This window comes from Gossypium hirsutum, chromosome A13 (genome assembly GCF_007990345.1).
Source record: "Gossypium hirsutum isolate 1008001.06 chromosome A13, Gossypium_hirsutum_v2.1, whole genome shotgun sequence".
Classification (NCBI taxonomy): Eukaryota; Viridiplantae; Streptophyta; class Magnoliopsida; order Malvales; family Malvaceae; genus Gossypium; species Gossypium hirsutum.
This window is the reverse complement of record NC_053436.1, coordinates 105,410,925-105,431,367: the sequence shown is the minus strand read 5'-3', so window position 1 is coordinate 105,431,367 and position 20,443 is coordinate 105,410,925. Positions and strand designations below refer to the sequence as shown.

The 20,443-nt window shown below is 30.7% G+C and overlaps 2 protein-coding genes and 1 long non-coding RNA gene across 3 annotated transcripts; 2 read left to right on the top strand and 1 right to left on the bottom strand.

Moving 5' to 3' along the window:
* The first annotated feature begins 454 nt into the window (after nucleotides 1-454).
* LOC107893493 (protein trichome birefringence-like 5) lies at nucleotides 455-5,741 on the top strand. The gene is made up of 5 exons (XM_016818505.2): nucleotides 455-1,109; nucleotides 3,607-3,799; nucleotides 4,137-4,330; nucleotides 4,627-4,785; nucleotides 5,171-5,741. The coding sequence occupies exons 1-5, from the start codon at nucleotides 736-738 to the stop codon at nucleotides 5,487-5,489; spliced, it is 1,239 nt and encodes a 412-aa protein (XP_016673994.1). The 5' UTR covers nucleotides 455-735; the 3' UTR covers nucleotides 5,490-5,741.
* Nucleotides 5,742-7,457: 1,716 nt separating this feature from the next.
* LOC107893494 (plant intracellular Ras-group-related LRR protein 6) lies at nucleotides 7,458-11,575 on the top strand. The gene is made up of 3 exons (XM_016818506.2): nucleotides 7,458-7,984; nucleotides 10,139-10,308; nucleotides 10,560-11,575. Exons 1-3 carry the CDS (start codon nucleotides 7,754-7,756, stop codon nucleotides 11,239-11,241), a joined length of 1,083 nt encoding a protein of 360 aa, XP_016673995.1. The 5' UTR covers nucleotides 7,458-7,753; the 3' UTR covers nucleotides 11,242-11,575.
* LOC121212557 (uncharacterized) lies at nucleotides 10,118-11,861 on the bottom strand. Its single transcript, XR_005907855.1, has 2 exons — nucleotides 11,677-11,861; nucleotides 10,118-10,286 (listed from the first exon to the last, which is right to left on the bottom strand). It is a non-coding gene; the product is annotated as an uncharacterized lncRNA (long non-coding RNA).
* Between the last annotated feature and the right edge of the window lie 8,582 nt (nucleotides 11,862-20,443).

Genomic DNA, 20,443 nt, shown 5'->3' with positions numbered 1-20,443 from the left:
TTAAAAACCTTAAACCCAAATTTAAATACTTTTTATAAATAAAATAACACTAAATCTTGATTTATTTTTAAAATCTACTAAAACTTTAATCCCTAAATCTATTTAAAAAAACCCTTAAGCACTATCTTATTTTAACAAAACTCTAACTTTAAAAACCTTAAAAACCCTAGGCACTAAATAAAAATATCCCTAACATAAAAAAAAGAGAGCAAAGCGCTCCCCAAGGTGTGCTTTACTAAAAATATCTCCTTAAACACAGCCAGGTAAACACGTTTTGCCAAAAATAGCTCTTTCCAATAGATAATAATTTAATCGGTCCATTTACATAATTTTACATGGAAATGAGGTTTTTTTTGTGTGTAAATCGATCATTTAAGCTTGACCAACTTAAATAGTATAATACAATTCAATTTTTTTTATATATATTGAGCATATATTAATCAAGCAATAACTACACTCAAATATTGAGATATTCTTCCAAAGAAAACTTGTTCTAGAAAAATTCATTATATTAAAGTAGAAAACCCAAATAAATGAGTTCGAAATAGAACGAACATATATATCAATCCCGAAAAAGAAATTTCAGGTTTTGCATTGAATTCCATCAAGCGAGCAACAATGGGTTTCTTGGAGCTGCTGTAATGTAAATTGTAAATGTAGTGTATGTCCATACACTCAACAGAGGAGTAAAAGAAAAGAGAAGATGCAATCTCGTGCTCCGCCAACCAAATCCAAATGGGAAATTCCATCGCTCACAAAACCCGTTACGCATTGACCTTCCTCTGCTTCATACTTCTCGTCCTCTTTACCCTTTTCCTCTTCACCAAACGTACGCTCGAACCCTACCTCTCCTTCTATCAACCATCCTTCCATATCCACTCTTCAAATGCCGCATTCATTGATGGTAACCAAACTCTTGACACTGCTCACGAGAATAGGGAAATGTGTGATCTTTACACTGGAACTTGGGTGAAAGACGATGACTACCCAATTTACAAACCGGGTTCTTGCCCTTATGTTGATGAGGCTTTTGATTGCCAAAGCAACGGGAGGCCAGATTCTAATTACTTGAGATGGCGTTGGAAGCCTGACGGCTGCGATCTTCCGAGGTATGCTCTTTCTTTCATTTTCGGTCAAGTTATATTTTATATGCATATATTGTTAAAACTGTTAATGCTTTGCCAAGTCTTGCAGTTGTTAGGGGCTGGTTTAATTCCCATATTTATTTATCTACTTTTCATTAAGTTAATGCTGAACCTAGATTTTGCTGAAAACATTTATCGAAGGTATAAGTTATTTGTTCTACATGCTTTCAGTTGCCCCTAAGTTCAGTGACTAAACTTGAGTGTAAGCATAATTGCCTTCTAAATCACACAGTTAGTTGCATACAGTAATGATTGTTGTTATTTTGAGGTGACCTTATTGTTTAAGCACTCAATAAGTAAATAAATGTCTAGTCGATGAGCTATTTGCTTCACTAAAAGTTCGGTTAGCCAGATGTCGTTCCTCTTTAGGAATGCATTTGCTTTTCTACTACATATATGAGAGATGCTATAAAGATGAAACCATCTTAAGTGATGAGAAACGAGATAAACTACCAAGAAGAAGAAGATGCATATGGCTGAAAGTCATAATTGATTAACTTGCATTCGATGAGTACATGATATGACTTTATACAACAAGCCATCTGCAGCTAATAGAAGCTAAACTGACTAACTGCTTCCTAGCCAACTCAGTAACTAATCACTTGACTAACTGCCTATAACCATATTACAACTGATCCTTAACATTAAGTTCTGGTTCATTGATGTGTAATTTTCAATTGTTGCTTTAAGTTATGACTTCTGTTTAGCTTATTAACAACTGAATTAACAAGCAAAACAGAGGTCACCATGTCTGATTTAGGCCGAATGCTAACATATTAGCTTGTCAAGAAATCATGCACATTTTTTGGCTGGTTAAACATCGAGAGTACCAGCTTCAGGCTTCTTGAAGTTGAGGAGAAATGTTCACGCCGAAGGATGTCTATGTTTTCATGTTATGGAACCATATGATTTTTTTGTTTTAAGTTCACCTAGGTTATGTGTCTATGTCATTGATATTGATTCTTGAGACTTAACCTTAGCTAGGCTTGTTGGTTATGCTGTTCTAAGTGTGCTGGTACTCATTGGGTAGTATGATGAGGTAAGTGCTTTTCTTTTTTATTTTCTGGAAAACCTTTTATGTAGTGGTGTTGAGTTAAGGCACCAAGACAAGGAGTATACTCTTTATTTTGCTGGGCAACGTATTCGCTTATATCAGTCTTTACTAAACATTCATTTCCAGACTATATGCTACTGGAAGAATAAGCGCCTTTTTTTCTGATTAATGTCCTAATTAACCTTTAGGCTATTGAAAGAGGGAGTCTTTGAGTTAAGATAGAGAAAACTGGTTTTTGTTCTGTTGGGAATATGACAAAACAGTATTTTTCTTTCATTTTAATTTGTATATTTTGTTAGTACATCATTGGCGCTTTTCTTTTTCACTACCTCATCATTTTTAAATTTGAAATACCCTCTTTGTATCACTTCAATGTTAATAATACTTAAAGGATGAGTTTAGCCATCAGAATCTTCACTTTAACCTATCATACCTGTGTCTGACATTACTTTGGCACTTAAAATTCATATAGCTATGACCCTTGGATCCTCAAAAGTATTGTTAAAAGTATCCAAGAAACATGAAGTACCCTAATTGGTCAAATACCTGTATTCTGGACCCCCAAGTCCATGTAATGTATCAAGCGGGATCTCTTTGGTATTTCAGTTAATGCAATTATTAGCTTGATGCTAGTTCTAGAGAAAGTGATCTTGGCAGCTATAATTCATCTAAGAGTTTGGAAAAGAGTGGTAACTCCTAACATTGTGTCCGCAGCCCATGTGTTGAAAGTTCCCCCAAAACTACAAATGTTTACATTTGGCTTTTGGACTTTGTAGAGTTGTAAGCTTGTATTGTGTCAGAGCAGGAACAGCTGGTTGGTTATTTTGGTTTCTATAGATTTATAATATATAGTTGCAGGAAACGTAAGGGAAAATCGCTTATGGCAAACACAGAAGGAAAATCTTTTTCTTTTCTAATTACCCCTTTCTTTTGTTTGTATGTTGGTTCAAGGGGTAAGAGATGCTTATTACCATTCAGATTTTTGGTCTGTAGAATACAGACAAGAATTCCAATATTTTAAAGCTTATATGCTAATGACTAGGATTAGAAGTAAGTAAGGGCTGGTTGCTGACTTTGGATTTCAAGTCGAGGTGTATCTTTTTTCATTCTGTTGATTCAACTTTTGTACTATTAACCTCAAACTTCCTGTCCTTGCTTGAGTTCAAAGTGTACACTAAATGTTCTTACGTGAATCTACGAATATATAATATTTTCACCTTTCCCACTGTAAAATCTTTGAATTCATCTTTGAAGCTAGAAATGCTGTGTACCTATTTCACTGAATTGGAAGTGGAACTTGCAATTCATTAGTGTATATACTGTCCCTGTAGTGCCATATTGCTTGCCTAGGTGTAGCTTCTTCTCCATTTAACAGTAATTCTCTCATGCATTACTAACTAATTTCAGGTTTAATGCTACTGACTTCTTGGAGAGACTAAGAGGTAAAAGGCTGATGTTGGTTGGGGACTCCATGAACCGTAATCAGTTTGAATCAATCTTATGCCTCCTACGTGAAGGCCTTACGAATAAGAGCAAAATGTATGAGGTCCATGGATACAAGATAACTAAAGAAAGAGGGTATTTTATATTTAAATTTGAGGTAACATGCTTGTTATATTTCTTTATTACTTAAGGTTAATACCAGATAGATTTCATACATTCTTCTAAGGGCTGCAATTTCCCTTTTAGATCGCTCACTCACAATATTGTCCTATAATCTTCTTGACTCTTTTATTCATATTTTGGTAATTGGATAAGTACATCTTACAAGCATCTTTTTCAAATAACCTTTTGACATCATCAAGCAGTTATAGTCATTAATGTTGACTCCTTGTTTAAGTTGCTTCTAAAAATTTAAAATCACATTATAAAGAAATGCAAGCTTCATTAGCAGTTTGCGTCTGAATTTTCATATATTTTTTGATAATTTTGAACAGGACTATAACTGTACAGTGGTATTTGTAAGGTCACATTTTCTGGTGAAAGAAGGAATCCGCATTAATGAGCAAGGGAATTCAAATCCAACTCTATCAATAGATAAAATTGACAAGACATCTGATCGATGGAAGCAGGCTGATATTCTCATTTTCAATACCGCTCACTGGTGGGTTCATGGAAAGACTGCCCGAGGGTACATCATCGATCTTACTATGGTTATACTTCATACTTGTTTTACTTTTGTGCTACATTTGTTTACTTTTCTGATCATTGATATTCAGAATCACTGGTTTTCTCCTTCCGTTCGCAATTATAAATTTGCTTCAATAGACTTGTTTACAAGTATTGGTGCATTGCAAATATTGCAATGCATAGATCATGAAAGTCTAGTTTAGTTTAGTGTTTTTAAACCTTTTATTTCTATATCGTATCTCCTCAAAACAATATAGGACTTTTCTATGGAGAGTAACGAATATTTAGTTGATACAGGATAAATTATTACAAAGAAGGTGATTATCTTTATCCGAAATTAGATGCTGTTGAAGCTTACCGAAGAGCTTTGAAGACCTGGGCAAGATGGATTGATGAAAACATCAAACCGGAAGCAAAGTTGGTCCTCTATCGTGGATACTCTTCTGCTCATTTCAGGTATAGTGGAACCCGTGTTATTAATAATTAAAATAGCTTCCATCGCGTCCTTTTTATCATCATTATTTCAGGTTAGCTTCAATTTTATCCCATTGTCAAAGTTGAGAAAAGTGCTATATTATAGGCGCTAAATGTATAATTAGCCTTTTAGAAAAAATCATACAGGAAAATAAGATTAAGATTCATGTGATTCATTGAATTCCAAAATGAAACAGCTTGCTTACCTTGTGGTCAATAGGGTTTGTCATCAAAGAATTCCATAAATTTTACACACAAATTATAAAGTATTTTACATGATGACATGAACTATGCACAACGCATGCACACAAATTGTTGCAGATATATAGGATTACATTGGCTAATTAATTTCTGCTACCTGAAATAGGGGAGGGGATTGGAACTCAGGTGGATCATGTCCTGGGGAATCTGAACCAATCTTGAGCGGAGCCGTCCTGGACATGTATCCTTTTAAAATGAAGATAGTGGAAGAAGTGATTCAGGAAATGGAGGTCCCTGTGATACTGTTGAACGTAACGAGGCTGACCAATTCTCGCAAAGATGGCCATCCAGGGATCTATGGGAAGGCATTGAAAGAAGGGAAAACGAATTCTATGAGGCGGGAAGATTGCAGCCACTGGTGTCTTCCAGGGGTTCCTGATGCCTGGAATGAGCTTATCTATGCCACTCTAGTCTTCAAGAAATAATTTTGAAAAGGATATAAGTTTCAACTTCCGGATTAGAAGAATAGGTCAAATTTTGGTTTTGGTCCTTATACTATGTTCAAATTTTATATTTAACCACTACATTTTAGCTTGACATTATTTTAACCATTCCATTTAAAATGCCAGTATAGATTTTTTTTTTCTTCTGAAAACAACCTTCTAACTCGTCATATTGATATAGAAGCTTTTGTGTTAGAAGGGATTTTTAAGAAAATATTTTGCTTGATGTTTTAATTGGAATAGTTAATAAATTAGCTATCCACTAAAACTACTATGATTGAACTCCTCATTATATACAATTATGAAAATAATTTAGATTTATGCTTTCTTCAATGTCTTTGTCATTAGTGTATTACCTTATAAGATATCCTTATCTCTTTGGATTAAAATTCGTTAGCCCAATATGATCTTATTTTATCTTATGGTTACCATTACATCTTCTATGACGAAAATGATTGTTACTAACAAATAGTAATAACAATTATTTGTCCTAGACAAATAACTTGTGGTCACGTTCCTTTTTCATAATCCATGCAATGTCGGTGAGATTATATCATTTACTCTTTGAACGACCTATGAATTTTATTATTGTAAATGAAGTCATGCCATCCATAAGTCATATACTCAATATATTAGCTTTCGACTTTAATACCAATTGAACCCAGGCCTTTAATATATTAAAGTGTGCGAGTCGTATACATATAGTCAATCACTTTTTCAGGATTGAGGTAAGTCACACTATAAATGTCACAAGTGAATAAATCAATAAACGAATGTAAGATAGATTCAACTCAGGTTTTATCCAATGTATTATTAGTCCAAGCAATCACGCATATGTCTCTATCTTTTCGAGAGTTATCCGTTCTGATACCCAATATAAAATATCTTCTAAATTAGACTTGATAGACAACATAATAGTCTCTTGAATCAATTGCTAATTTCTTATAAGTTGTCTTTTATTAATTAAACCTTAAGTAATCAGTGAGTCAATATTTACTTTGTTCATTTTCCTTTCATTCAAAAAATCCAATAAAGATAATTATAAAAAAAAATTAACTATAAAATTTTATTAACTAATTTGTTCGAAAAACATCAATAACGAAATAACTATACTAAGAGCAAAAAATTTCAATAAAAACAACAACAATAACTACTACTAGATTCAAAGATAACTTTTTTTGTAAGATGAAACAAATTTCATTTGGCAGTAGACAATAGAAAAAAATAAAACCAGATACATATGAGTTCATAATTTGCATTACATCAAGACCAAGACCATAAAATCATTAAGCTAACAAAAAAAGAAAAAAAACTAAGAAAAACAAATTTCCATAAGATATTTTTTATAGGATTATTTTATTTTATGAGACAATTTTATATACAGAAATTTATCTTTATAACATAATTATTTAATTAATAATTATAATTTATTAAAAAATTTACATAATAAAATATGATTACTATTAACATTATAAACTACTAATAAACGAAAGGAATTGAGAAAAAAAAAGTAAGGAGAAAAGTCTAAACTTGGTATTCGGAAAAAAAAAAGAAGAAAAAGAAGGTCAAGAGAATAATCTATTTCAATATATTTAAATCTATATATTTTTATATTGATAACAAAATTGATATGAATTAAATTAAGAGTTAATGGATAACTATGTTTATATGGATTAAAAGATAATGATGAAACGAAAAACATTGGATTAAATGATACGTGATACTATTGGCTGGTTGAAAAACATTGAAAATTTGGATTTATGAATAAAATAAAGGTAGAAATCCAATAGTAATAGTAAAGATGCTAAGCATCCAACCCCGTGTATCTTAGATACAAAGAAAATGGTTGTGGGGGAATATTTTAGTGATAAGCCTATGATCTGTATCCCCACTTCTATAATGGGTTGGTACGTAATTTCCTATAAATAAAATAAAAAGAAATTCCCAATTGGATTTAGTCTAAAGAGTGAATAATGATAAAAATAAAAAGGAGAGCGACATGAGAGGGCAGCCAAGGAGAAACAAAGGGAGAGGGGTTGACTTTCTCCACGTGGGAGATGTGGACAACCGTCATCTCTTTCTCCTTGTCCTATTCCTTCTCACTGTTTTTGCTCCTCCGTACGTCCTTTTTTAGAACCCCAAACCCAACCATTTCCTATGTTCTTTTGTCTCAGATTTTTCATGCTCCTTTTTTCTCTCAGCTTACAGTCTTGTGGTGGTGTTTAGATAATAAAGTTGTTTAGAAAATGATGTACGAAGAGCAGCAGCAGCAGCAGCAGCAGCAAGTGATGATGAGAATGGCGGAATTGAACAACAACAATCAGAAGGGAGATGAGAGAAGTGGGAGAAGGTTTATAGAAGATGAAGAGAGGTTGAATATAGTGGATTTGAGTGGGATGTCTTTGGATTCTCTTCCCAAACCTTCCCTAAATTTGACTACCATTTGTAAATTAAACCTCTCCAATAATAATCTTCAGGTATACATCTCATCTTTCTCTCTCCCTATATGCATGTATGTTTTGGAGTTAATCCTGTAGCTTCCTAGTAGTATTGTTATACAGTTATAATTAAATAATGATTAGACTTGACATTCAACCCGAAATCTGACCCACTTTTATACGATTTTAAGGACTCTTTTTGGGGAGGAGACTAGACACACCTTATTTTACTTATGATCATATGTATCAATAAATATTTAGTAGACTTGTCTTACTTTTTTAGAATGACAAAATAATCTACATTTAACAAGTTTTTAACTTAATTTAACGATTTTTTTTAATTTGAGTTTGAGAGTATGAACTTTTAATTAAAAGTTTTGGGGTTAGATATGGATGAAACTCGCACCATCTCACTCCAAAAATTTATAAAAACAAATATTTTCCTTTAAATTTTATAACTTTTTGGTAAAAATTTTATGAGTAATTTTTCATATTTTTGTTAGAATTTGTTTTAACTTTTATAACATTTTAATTATTTTTATATTTAATCTTGTAAAATTAATATAATATTTCGTGACTTGTCAAGTGGGATTTGGAGATTTTTTTCAATTTTGATATTGGATTCAAGTATTAGGATGAAGATAATGGCTTTAGCCCCTTAGCAAAAGGAGAAAATTTCCTTTTAACAAATAATTTATATTTTAATCAAAAATTAATAATTCAATTTATGTTTTTAATATAAAATTTAAATTTTTGACCTAAAACTGTTCCGTCGTGTTTTCATCACTATTTAGAAGGAGCGTAATTAGGATAGGTTATGGTTATAGCCTCTTGGTCATGATTAAATGAATAATTTGTATTTAAGTATTTTCTAAAAAAACTAATAATTCAATTTAATTTTTCCAAAACATAAAGTTTTATAATTTTATCTCGATGGTGTTAAACTACTTTAATCAACGAAATTTTTAAAGATGGTATCTTCGACCGCTAACAGTTAGCCGCCTTATTTATTATTATTACTATATATAAGTAGATTTTATCATCAACAGGATTATCTATCAGGTTCCAAAGGCTCGCTTAAAAAATAGAAGGGTTTACTAAAATGGATTAGGTCATGTTGAATTTTTTTTTGCCTAGATTAGGCCTGAATCACATGTATGCTTTTTAAATATATTTTCATTTTGCTAAGAGAATTTTATTTTAATGTATTTGGTATATTTAATATATTATATTTTTTAAATTTATTTTTATATAAAAATAATTTTAAAAATATTATTATGGATGGTTGGACTACATCGGGCTCTGGTTTAATTTTTTTATTTGGACCGAATTTAGATAAAATTTTAAATTTAATTTTTAGATCGAATCGAACTTGAGGCATAAAAAATTGACCTAAAATTTTACATTAATTTATTTAATGATAAAAAAATCATAATGATATTATTTATGTACATACATTAATACCTATTTCAAGAAGATGTTATGATTCGTGTTAAGAGAAAAACTATTCTTGAACAACATCAACATGGGATAAAATATATTTAAATAGTTTTTATTTTTAAAATATTGACTTATATTTTAAAAAATAATAAATATTAATAAAATCAGCCGCATACATTTTAAATAATTATAATATTAAAAATATATTTTGCACCGATCATATGCTAAAAGTCAACAATTTCATGAAGTGATAAGGATGTAAATCTGACGTTGTCATAGGCATTTTATAATTTTTTATGAGAAATGAAGTCTGGGTCACACTTGTGAAGAATCGGAGTGGAGTACGGCTTTTTATTTTGATTTAAATATATAAAATAAATTATGGTAAAAATATAGTAGAAAATTTTTATATTAAGAGTTAAATTTTATTTAAAAAATAGATAAATTAATTCTTATATATTAAATTAAATAATAAATTAATCATTATGTTAAAAATTTAATCCATTTTCATTGTTAAAAATTGATCTTAGTATGTTTAAATATTATATGCAATTATTTAATTATTTTATTCGTCACATTAATTTTTAATTATAAAAATATAAAAAAAATTTAATAAAAAATTCAAGAAAAATCAATTTATCTATTTTATTTATAATAGGGTAAAATGTAATTTGAATAAGAGTAGAATAAGATACTTTTATCCATGAATGATTGCTTTTTAAAATTAAAAATATTGACATGATGTAATTACAGAGCATACCAGAATCGTTGACGGCAAGGTTACTGAATGTGGTGGCGTTGGATGTGCACTCAAATCAGCTCAAGTTTCTCCCAAACTCCATCGGCTGTCTCTCTAAGCTCAAGACACTCAACGTCTCCGGCAACCTTCTCCAGTCTCTCCCTAAAACCATTGAAAATTGCAGGTTTATTTTTTTACCTTATTTATATATATATTCTACTAGTATTGACAGGATATTAAAATGACTAATATGAATGAATCACTTTCATTTAAATCATAGTACATAACTAATTACGCGATATAAATTTTGAATGAAAATAATATACATATGCATGACCCTGAACATTTCACCTATAATGTCAACAGTGCTGCAATATGGAACTAATTGTTAAGCTGCAAAAAGAAAAAAAGTTAAGTCGGTTGCATATTTGGCAGGTCATTAGAAGAACTGAATGCCAACTTCAACAAGCTCACAAAGCTGCCAGAAACTATTGGATTCGAGCTCATAAACCTGAAGAAGCTCGCAGTGAACTCAAACAAGTTGATATTCCTCCCTCGATCCATCACTCACCTCACTTCCCTACGAGTCCTCGACGCCCGCCTCAATTGCCTCCGAGCCCTCCCTGAGGACTTGGAGAACTTAATCAACTTACAAATCCTCAACGTTAGCCAAAACTTCCAGTACCTCCAAAACCTACCCTACTCCATCGGCCTCCTCATTTCACTCTTGGAACTGGACGTCAGCTACAACAAGATAACCACCTTACCCGATTCAATGGGCTGCATGAAGAAGCTCCAGAAGCTTAGCGTGGAAGGGAACCCTTTGGTTTCACCACCGGCGGAGGTGTTCGAGCAAGGGTTACATGCGGTGAAGGGGTATTTGAGTGAGAAAATGAATGGGGGGCATAAAAGCCCCCCGAAGAAGAAATCGTGGGTGGGGAAGTTGGTAAAATATGGGACCTTCAGTGGGTACACTTTGAGAGGGACATCAAACGGGGAGAGAGAAGGGTTCTTCATTTCGGAATATAGATCCATTGATGGTCTTGCTTCACCTCGGCACATAGGGATGTTCTCTCCCCGCCGACTCTTCTCTCCTGGTAGGTACTTTACCCGATGAAAGCTAACTCCGCATTGCATGGATGCTGAAATCGACTTTGTGTGGTGGACTCTGGATTTTAGATTGCAGAAAGTTATGGTGCGTCTGTTGTCATTTGCCATTGATGTTATTATAATTAGTGTTGTAGTGAATTTTGTTTATTGTAAAACATGATACTATAACAATCGTAAATGTTTTTAATGTAATTTGTCATTATGAGAAAAAAAAAGGGTGCATTTTCAGTTGTTTGGCCTTATGTTAAAATATTCATTGGATTCGTTCCTCATTTGACCGTGAGTGACATTTTGCTATGAAATAAAAAATAAATCAAATGGAATCAAAGAACAATACCTGATCTTTTAAGAGAAAAACCAACAATTGAAAGAAACCATTTCGAAATTTATTGGACACATAACCCTATTCTGGAGAGAGATTTGGAAGAACAAAAAGCATTACCTATAGGTTTTGGGGACGAAGATGAAAGAATGAAGAGGAACAGATGATGGAAGGGGAACGTTGAGCATCGGTTAGGGTGTTGGGATTTTTGACAGTAACAAAAAGGAAAATAGAGCAGAGGAAGAAATACAGGACACAGAACAAGGAAGCAAGAAAAATTTTCTTGCTCACAAACGTGCAGCAAGGAAGCGATAACTGATATGCTTAATTTTTCAATAAGAAAAATAAAACATTTATAGCCAACTACATCACTTATTACTACCTACCAGAAGTAGCCTATTAACTTTAAAAACATTGCTTGTACACACAAACAAGCCACCTAAACTAGTCAACATTGGGACTATAAAAAGTTAACTTGCACAAAAGCTGATTACATAACCAGCACCTAAAAATATCAAAACAATAATAACTTAGTTCATTTTGAATTAAGTAACTTAACAAAGTATCTAAACAACCTTGTTGTTACAGCAAGCATTCGTGTTGCAGCATGTATAATTGCTAACACGTACTTCATCTGGAGATATTACAGCTAAACAGCTTTGTAACATTTGTGCTGCAGCATGTTTACAAGCTGCATGCACTTCATCCGGAGATATTACAGCAGCTTCATGTGCTACATGCACTTTAACTAAAAATATCACAGCAGCATGGTAGGCCAATTTTCAACACTCCTCATTGGACTCCATGCTGCAAATACAAATCATTCAAAAAATTTTAAGCTTGGCAGTCCCAAAAAGCTTTGTTTCAAGCTGACCCTGCACAAGCACTTTATTTTCAACCTTGGCAAATGGAGTCTTTTACTCCTTCACAGCCTTGGTTGACAACACATCTTACCTTGTTCCCTTGTTCATTAAAGTCCTGCTTCTTCTTGCATAAACTGCTTGCAAGTATAGTTTGCTTGCCTTCAGTCTGCCATTTTTGGCTTGCACCCTCTCGAGCTTGTATTTAGACCGTTTGCCTCTTCGGCTTGCACCCATTCAGGCTTGCATTTAGACTATCCGCCACTTCTGCTTGCAATTCGATAGGCTCTCACTTTGACAGGCTCGCACTTTGCTTATTGCCTTCAACAGGCTTGCAACTTTACAACTTGCATTAAGCTTCACCTTTGACAGACTTGCACTTCGCATACTGTCTTCCTTGAAACTCCTCCTTTAGCTTATCCAAGCTTGTTTGGAAGTCTCACAGGGTGAGTTGTTGCTATCTTCTCTACAAGCATCCCTCAAAGATGACAGGCTTGCAGCTTCTTCTCTTTCTAGCAGTAGAAGCAAAAATTTCGAAGGCCATCAAAGATCATAAAAACTCTCATGCCATGTTGGGATTTTTTGACAGCAAAAAAAGAAAAGAAAATAGAGTAGAGGAAGAAATATAGGACATAGAACAAGGAAGCAAGAAAAATTTGCTTGCTCACAGCAGCAATGAAGCAATAATTGATATGCTTAATTTTTCAATAAGAAGAACAATACATTTATAGCCAACTACATCACTTATTGCTACCTACCAGAAACAACCTAGTAACTTTAAAAACATTGCTTGTACACACAAACAAGCTATCTAAACTAGTCAACATTGGGACTATAAAAAGTTAACTTGCACAAAAGCTGATTATACATAATCAACACCTAAAAATATCAAAACAATACTAACTTAGTTCATTTTGAACTAAGTAACTTAGCAAAGTAACTAAACAACCTTGTTGTTCAGCAAGCATTCGTGCTGCAGAATGCACAATTGCTAACACGTACTTCATCCGGAAATATTACAGCTAAACAGCTTTGTAACATTTGTGCTGCAGTATGCTTCCAAGCTGCATGCACTTCATCCAGAGATATTACAGCAGCTTCATGTGCTGCTTGCACTTTAACCAAAAATATCACAACAGTATGGTAGGCCAATTTTCAACATAGAGATCTTAAGAAAGATAGAAGCTATGAAGTTTTTTATGGTAAGGAACTTTCTTTCAACAATTATTTTCAAAATTGCTACCTTAGCTTATAATTAGGATGTCCTTTGTAACTATCTCTGTTAAAAGGATGCATTTGTGGCTATCTCTGTTAAATGAATGTCTTGCGGTAAACTCTGTTAAAAGGATGCCTTCGTGGCGAGACTCTAAAAGGAAAGTCATTGTGGTTAACTTTGGAAATAAATGCCTTCATGGTGAAATTTGAAGAACGGATCTCGTGATGAGCATCTGAAGATAACGCCTTTGGGCGGATATCGAATAAATGACAAACCTCATATAGTTACAAGGGATGAATAGAAAGGCTAGTTTGCACCAGAGTATGTAGCGAGGCAAAAATACGAGTTAAAAGTAAGTATAGATAGTGCACTAAAGTAAGGAAGATCTGGGCGTAGTCTACCCCTTCCGAGGAAATAAGTCTGATAATAAGGTAAGATTTAATAAAGAATATAGAAAGTAAAGAGATGTTAAGTATATACGCTCAAGAAAAGAGAAAATGGTTCCTAAGAAAGAAAGATGGTGGCCTCAGTGTTGTACCCGCCAAGGAATGAAGAAAGGTCAAGAAATACCCCAAGGATGTGCAAAATAATATATACAATGTAGAATGAATGAAAAAGGTATTCTAAGGTTTAGCTCACTAAGTTCTTACAAATTTATAAAAGTTGTTTCTGTTTTCAAGTCTGTAAAGAAATATGTGCCAAGAGATGATGCAGGGTTACGCCAAGGGAGCGACGTGTTGGGTTGTTATACATACAGAGGAAGACAAATGGCGTGTTCGAGTTTATGCATAAGTTCATTAAGTAGCAATCCAATATGTACTCAGCAACATAAGAAATAGAATAGAAGTCGATAGAATTTTATTATTCTGAAATATAAATGAAATCATACAATGTATGCCATAAGAGATTTTGTTACACTCATAGATAAACGTTTACATCAATGAATAAGAAAGAAAAAATTTAAGTTACATCTGTATAAGGTGTAAGACCCAAGATTCAGATATGGTAAATTGGGTTGGGTTGAGGGCATTACATACTGTCTTAATACAAGCAAGACAATTGTGAAGTCCCAGCCACGAAGTGCAAACGTGTTAGCATTGTGCTAATAAGATATGAAACTTATTAAGTTCTTAGAACTTACTTCTGGTGTTATGTATTACAAGTAAATAGGGGATTTTGAGAGTTCGAGAAGGGAGACCAAAGTTCACCGTGCAATGACAAAATTGTTCCTTAGTTATAATATGCATACAGCGGGGCGGCCTAGAGGCAGAGTCTCAAGGTCTTTGTTGTAAATGAAATTAAGTGGTTAGAATAAAAATTTTCAATAATAAGTTATTCTTTTAATAAGTCAAGGTTTACTTGGTGAAATTGTTGTATATTAAATTAAAGTTTTATCATCAACTTCTTGAAAATTTTGAATTTACTTAAGAGCATAATAAAATATAAATTTTTTTCTTTTCTTCATCCTTTTATTATTACAGATAATAATATTGAAAATATTAGTTAATTTTTAAATTGGAATGTAGCATCTTATAGTTTGGACTAGACAATCGGGTCGGGTAAAGGATTTAACAAACCCAATAACCATTTTTTCTATTTTCTAAAATATTAATTAATTAATTTACCCAGTAAAATTATTTTCTCAACCCGATTCTAATAACCTCAAATTCAATTCTGTTAAAATCATGACAACTTTACTTTATTAAAATCTACGAGGAAATATATTTATACTCCATTCAATAAAATAATGATGGCTAATTAATTTAATTTTCACTTCGAACTTTAATTATTTAATTTTAATTAATTAAATAAGAACTCGAAGAGATTAATTTAATTTAATTACTAAGTCATCTTTTGTACTTAACTAGAAACCACATTCACTGTAAATAATGATGCATGCGATCTATCTCTTATAGTCGTTGTTTTCATTCATTCCAAAGTATCAATTCTATATGCCATTTGTTTTGGTTATGTCGAGTTTGCAAAGGGATCGATTGGATATATATTATTAGGGCTCAAATAATTTATAATTAAATTGAGTCTTTGCTTATTAATTACAACATTATTTAATTATGGAATTATTTCACTAAATTATCATGATTAAACGCTTATTTATTATATATCATTACGAAGGTAAATTTTTAGATGTTTGACCAACAACCTTATTATAAGTATGTTATTATCATAGGATATATTTTACCTCTTTGGGTTCAATTCGTTCACTTAGTATGATTCTATTTTATTTCATGGTAACTATTACATAATCATTCAAGAAAAAATCAATTACTAACAAATAATAATTAAATAATTTGTTTAGACAAATGACATGTGATTACGTTACTTTTTCATCTATCGTGTAATACCAATAAGAGGATACTGTTAACCTTTTATTGGGTTATGAATTTCACTATTGTAAGTGAAGCTATGTAGTGAACTACCTTTCGATTCTTTAGTTATTTGAACTCAAACTTTTAATACATCAAAATATACAAGTCATACACACATAGTTAGTCACTTACTCAATATTGAGATAGGTTGCACTATGAACGCCACAAGTGAATTAATCTATAAACATTTTTAGGATTAATTCAACTTGGGTGATATTCAATGCACTGTCAATCCAAATAATCACATTTATATTTCTATCATCTAAGAGTTAATTACTCTGATACCAAAGACAAAGTATCTTTTCAATTTGATTTGATAGACGACATAATAGTCCTTTAACCGATTTGCTAAATTTTGATTCATAAGACTGTGGACATTTTAGGTTGCTTATTAATATAAGTTGTCTTCTCACATTATGATTCGACTACATAATGCAACTTATTATTAGTTAAACGTTTGATAATCAGTGAGACAATATTTGTTTTTATTTTGCTTTGCATGCAAAAAAAAATATTGAGGATAAATACAAACAATATTAATGTGAACAATGAGATTTTATTAAATCAACCTTTTCGAAAAATTATAAGTACAAATGGCGAATAAGTTACACTTACGGCACTAGATTCTGGCAAACAAACTAAAGTAGTTTTACACTTTCAGTATCTTTTTGTACAATTAATATTTTAATAATCTAACCGTCATATTTTATATTTCATTCATAGATATCATACATATCAAATTTGGCGTAAATTAAAATATTCTAACTATTTGTTTTACATAAAAAAATTTAACCGTTCAATAAATATACATATATACAACGTTTTAGATTGATACGATGAAGATATTAAACCACTTCAAAATTTTACATATATCATAAATACAATTATATTAAAAAAATTTAACGATTGAATTGTTAAAATATTAATCTTGAAAAAAATGTACAAAATAAATTATATAAAATTAAAATTTTACACCAATTTAAATAGATTATTTCTCTTTACTTTTTTTATATTTTATTATATTTAAAATTAAAATTTTACAACAATTTAAGTAGATTATTTCTCTTTATTTTTTTAAGATTTTATTATATTTAAGATTAAAATTTTACACCTTTATTCTACTTGTTAAATTTAAAAACTATTAGTGTAAGTAGATATATATATTTTATTTCGTATAATATATGGGAAGCCGATGATTTCTGGAAAAAAAGGTTGTCGGTTGACATTTATTTATATACACCATGATGGTTAATAAATAATACTAAAAATGTTGTTGCACTTAGCTTTGGTTAGACTTTGGAACATGTAAAGACAAGAGTTATGCTTATGGAAATTAGGACATCAACATCGTAAGGTCACATCAGGTAAGGCCAGTACACAAACTTTGGGGCACATAAGAAGCCCAGTTCCACCTTCCATACCTTTGCTTGTCTGTCAGTATCACCAACCAAAGCCACAAAACTACGTACATAAATGGATTGGACCCGAAACAATTAAGCATTTTGCGACCATATTTTTCTCTAACCTATCTTTTTCATTTCATTTTTTTCTCATCAATTATTATTCAACACTAAACTACGATTATAATAATACATTTTTTAAAAAAATATGTACCAAGAAAAATATATAATTTTTAATATATATATATAAAAAATTCATATGACACTTATAATATAAAAAAGTAAACTGTTAATCAATCAAATATTAATATTAATTTTATAATTTATAAACAGATGTTTGAATTTACTATTTTGAGGCTTCTTTATAATAATCCTGCAAATAATTATTTTATTTTATTTTAAATTTAAATTAAAAATAAATGTTTCAAACGAATACAATTTAATTTAAAACTTTTTATTTAAATGTAAATTAAAATTTACTAACTTATTTAGTTCTAAATTAAAATTTTATGTTCTGAAATTTTATTTAAAAGAATTTTGAATGTAGATTTAAAAATTAAAATAATATTGAAATAAAATATAAAGATTAAAAAATAGTACCTTACTCGATAAAAAACACATAAACAGAAGCATGCACCGACGGTAGTCGAATGGCCAGATAAGAAATAAACGAAAAACATAGCAATTAGTCCACATGCATTATTATTATAATAATAAGTATCATTACATTGGTTTTGACCAGTGATTAATTATTGTAATAAAATTTAATTTAAACCCTAAGATAGTTTATAAGATTAAGTAGCATAGATGATGCTTGGTTTCCAGTGGTTGAAATTAAATAATCTAGGGCAATTAAATTAATGGTAATTGTAATTAGGTAGTGAAGAGAAAGCAGATCTATGTATGTAGGAAGTGGATAAATGTGAAAGACAGTGGCCTCGGGTGGTGCGGGTGAGAGGGGCCTCAGCAAGCACTAGAAAAGGGGTGCATGTGAAATGAATGGGAAGAATGGGGGCCAAATCCAAGGTTGTCCCATGTGAATGTTAAAATGTACAAGTTTTTAGTTTTGGTTTGAGTTTTAGGTTAGCTTCCGCCCAACTTTACTCAATTGTGTGCCGTGTCTTCTTTTCTTTTCTTTTCCACTCATCCACCGCCACACACTAATTTCTTTCATTTTCTCTCCATATTAATCACTCCTTATTTTTATTTTGAGTAAACTATTAAAATAGTCATTTTTATTTGCCTTAAGTTACATTTTAGTCACTTATCTTTAAAATATTACGTTTTAATCACATGTATTATTATTCTGTTACGAAATGGTCACTTTACCGTTATGATATGTTATCTCCTAAATGGTAGGTCAATGTAGATGTCCAGTTAAGATAAAAAAAGTTAAATTTTTTTATGAAAATAGAATACAAAATTTTGGGATGTCCAATGTAAATGGCTTGGGTTTTAGGGAAAATTTTATATTCTATTTTTATAAAAAAAATAAACTTTTCTCAATCCAGATGGACATACACATTAGCATTTTAACTATCACGTCAGACTGCTATTTGTGAGGTAATAGATCTTAACAGTAGAATGATCATTTTGTAACAAAATAATAACGTAAGTAACTAAAACATAACATTTCAAATATAAGTGACTAAAATGTAATATGAGGCAAATATAAGTGACTATTTTAAAATTTACCCTTTTATTTTTATATATTCTTCACTTTTTTCTGTTAATGTAGTTTTGCTACTTTAATTATCAAATAACGTTTCAGAATTAAAGCTTCGACGTTCTTTGATTTACATTTGCTTTGTAGGAAGCTGACAATTTAAGCCTGTCTCATTGACAGCGGTGAAACAATAAAATTTTTTTTGACAGAAATTAAATTATAATTTTTATAACAAAAATATATAATTTTTAATTTCAAAAATTAAATTAAATTTTTATATTTTTATTAATTTAAAATTTTAAAAATTTTAAAGAGATCATGTGAAATTTTTTTTTAGAGTGGTCTGGTCCTGCTAGTCCCCTAATTTCGCCACTGTTCATTGATTTAAAAATTCAAACTCCAACTCACTCTCTTATTGAAAGTAGAGTTATTTATGATAGATTAACTTTAAAATTTTGAACATAAATCATAAAACAAACGTATAAATGTAAAAACTTAAAAGTCAAATTTGTTTTCAATTTTATTACATAAATTCATTTTTTTAGATTAGATATTTTTATCAAAAACTTTTTAAATATGATGTAGAATTTGTTTTTGTAATAATTGGCCGCTACTATCCGTAAGAATAATGTGATAAACTTAAATAGCTGCTTTTGAAGTTGATATAAATAGCTAAATAGATAAAATATGACTTACTACGTAATTTATATAAGTTAGAGCAAAAATAATACTTAAAAAATCCATATATGGGATTAGGAATAAGAAATGCAAAGCATGAAAGTATTTGACATAAAATATACACCGACAAATACGTATCTAAATAATATGATGAATGATTAGACATGAAAGTGTGACACCGATTCACGAGGACCTTGCTGCCCTCTTCACTGCCTTCCTCTCCTTCCTATTCTAAATCAAACTTGCATCACCAGTCCCAAGTTTCAGGGTAGCATGAAACACTCAAAGGCATTTACTAAGAAATAAAATAAAATAAATGTTTTAGATGGTATGATAAAAGAGTGTTAATGAAAATTTTATCAATCATGTAGCTTCACAATATTGAATAATGTATATATAAAATAGTAGTTGATATTTATTTTATATATCACATCAATAAAAATTTTAAATTTTATAAAAATATTTTAAAATAAAAATAAAAATTTAGAAAAATATGAAAAGTATGAAAATTAAAAAAGAGAAAGTATAAAATATATATGGATTATCATGTATATTGATATATTAAAAAATTTTAATGTTCTAATTCGTATTTTTTTAATAAAAGACATCATTTTAACTATTTTTTTAAATATTAATAGTCAAATTCAGCACATGAGTAAATTTAACTAAAAAAATATAAA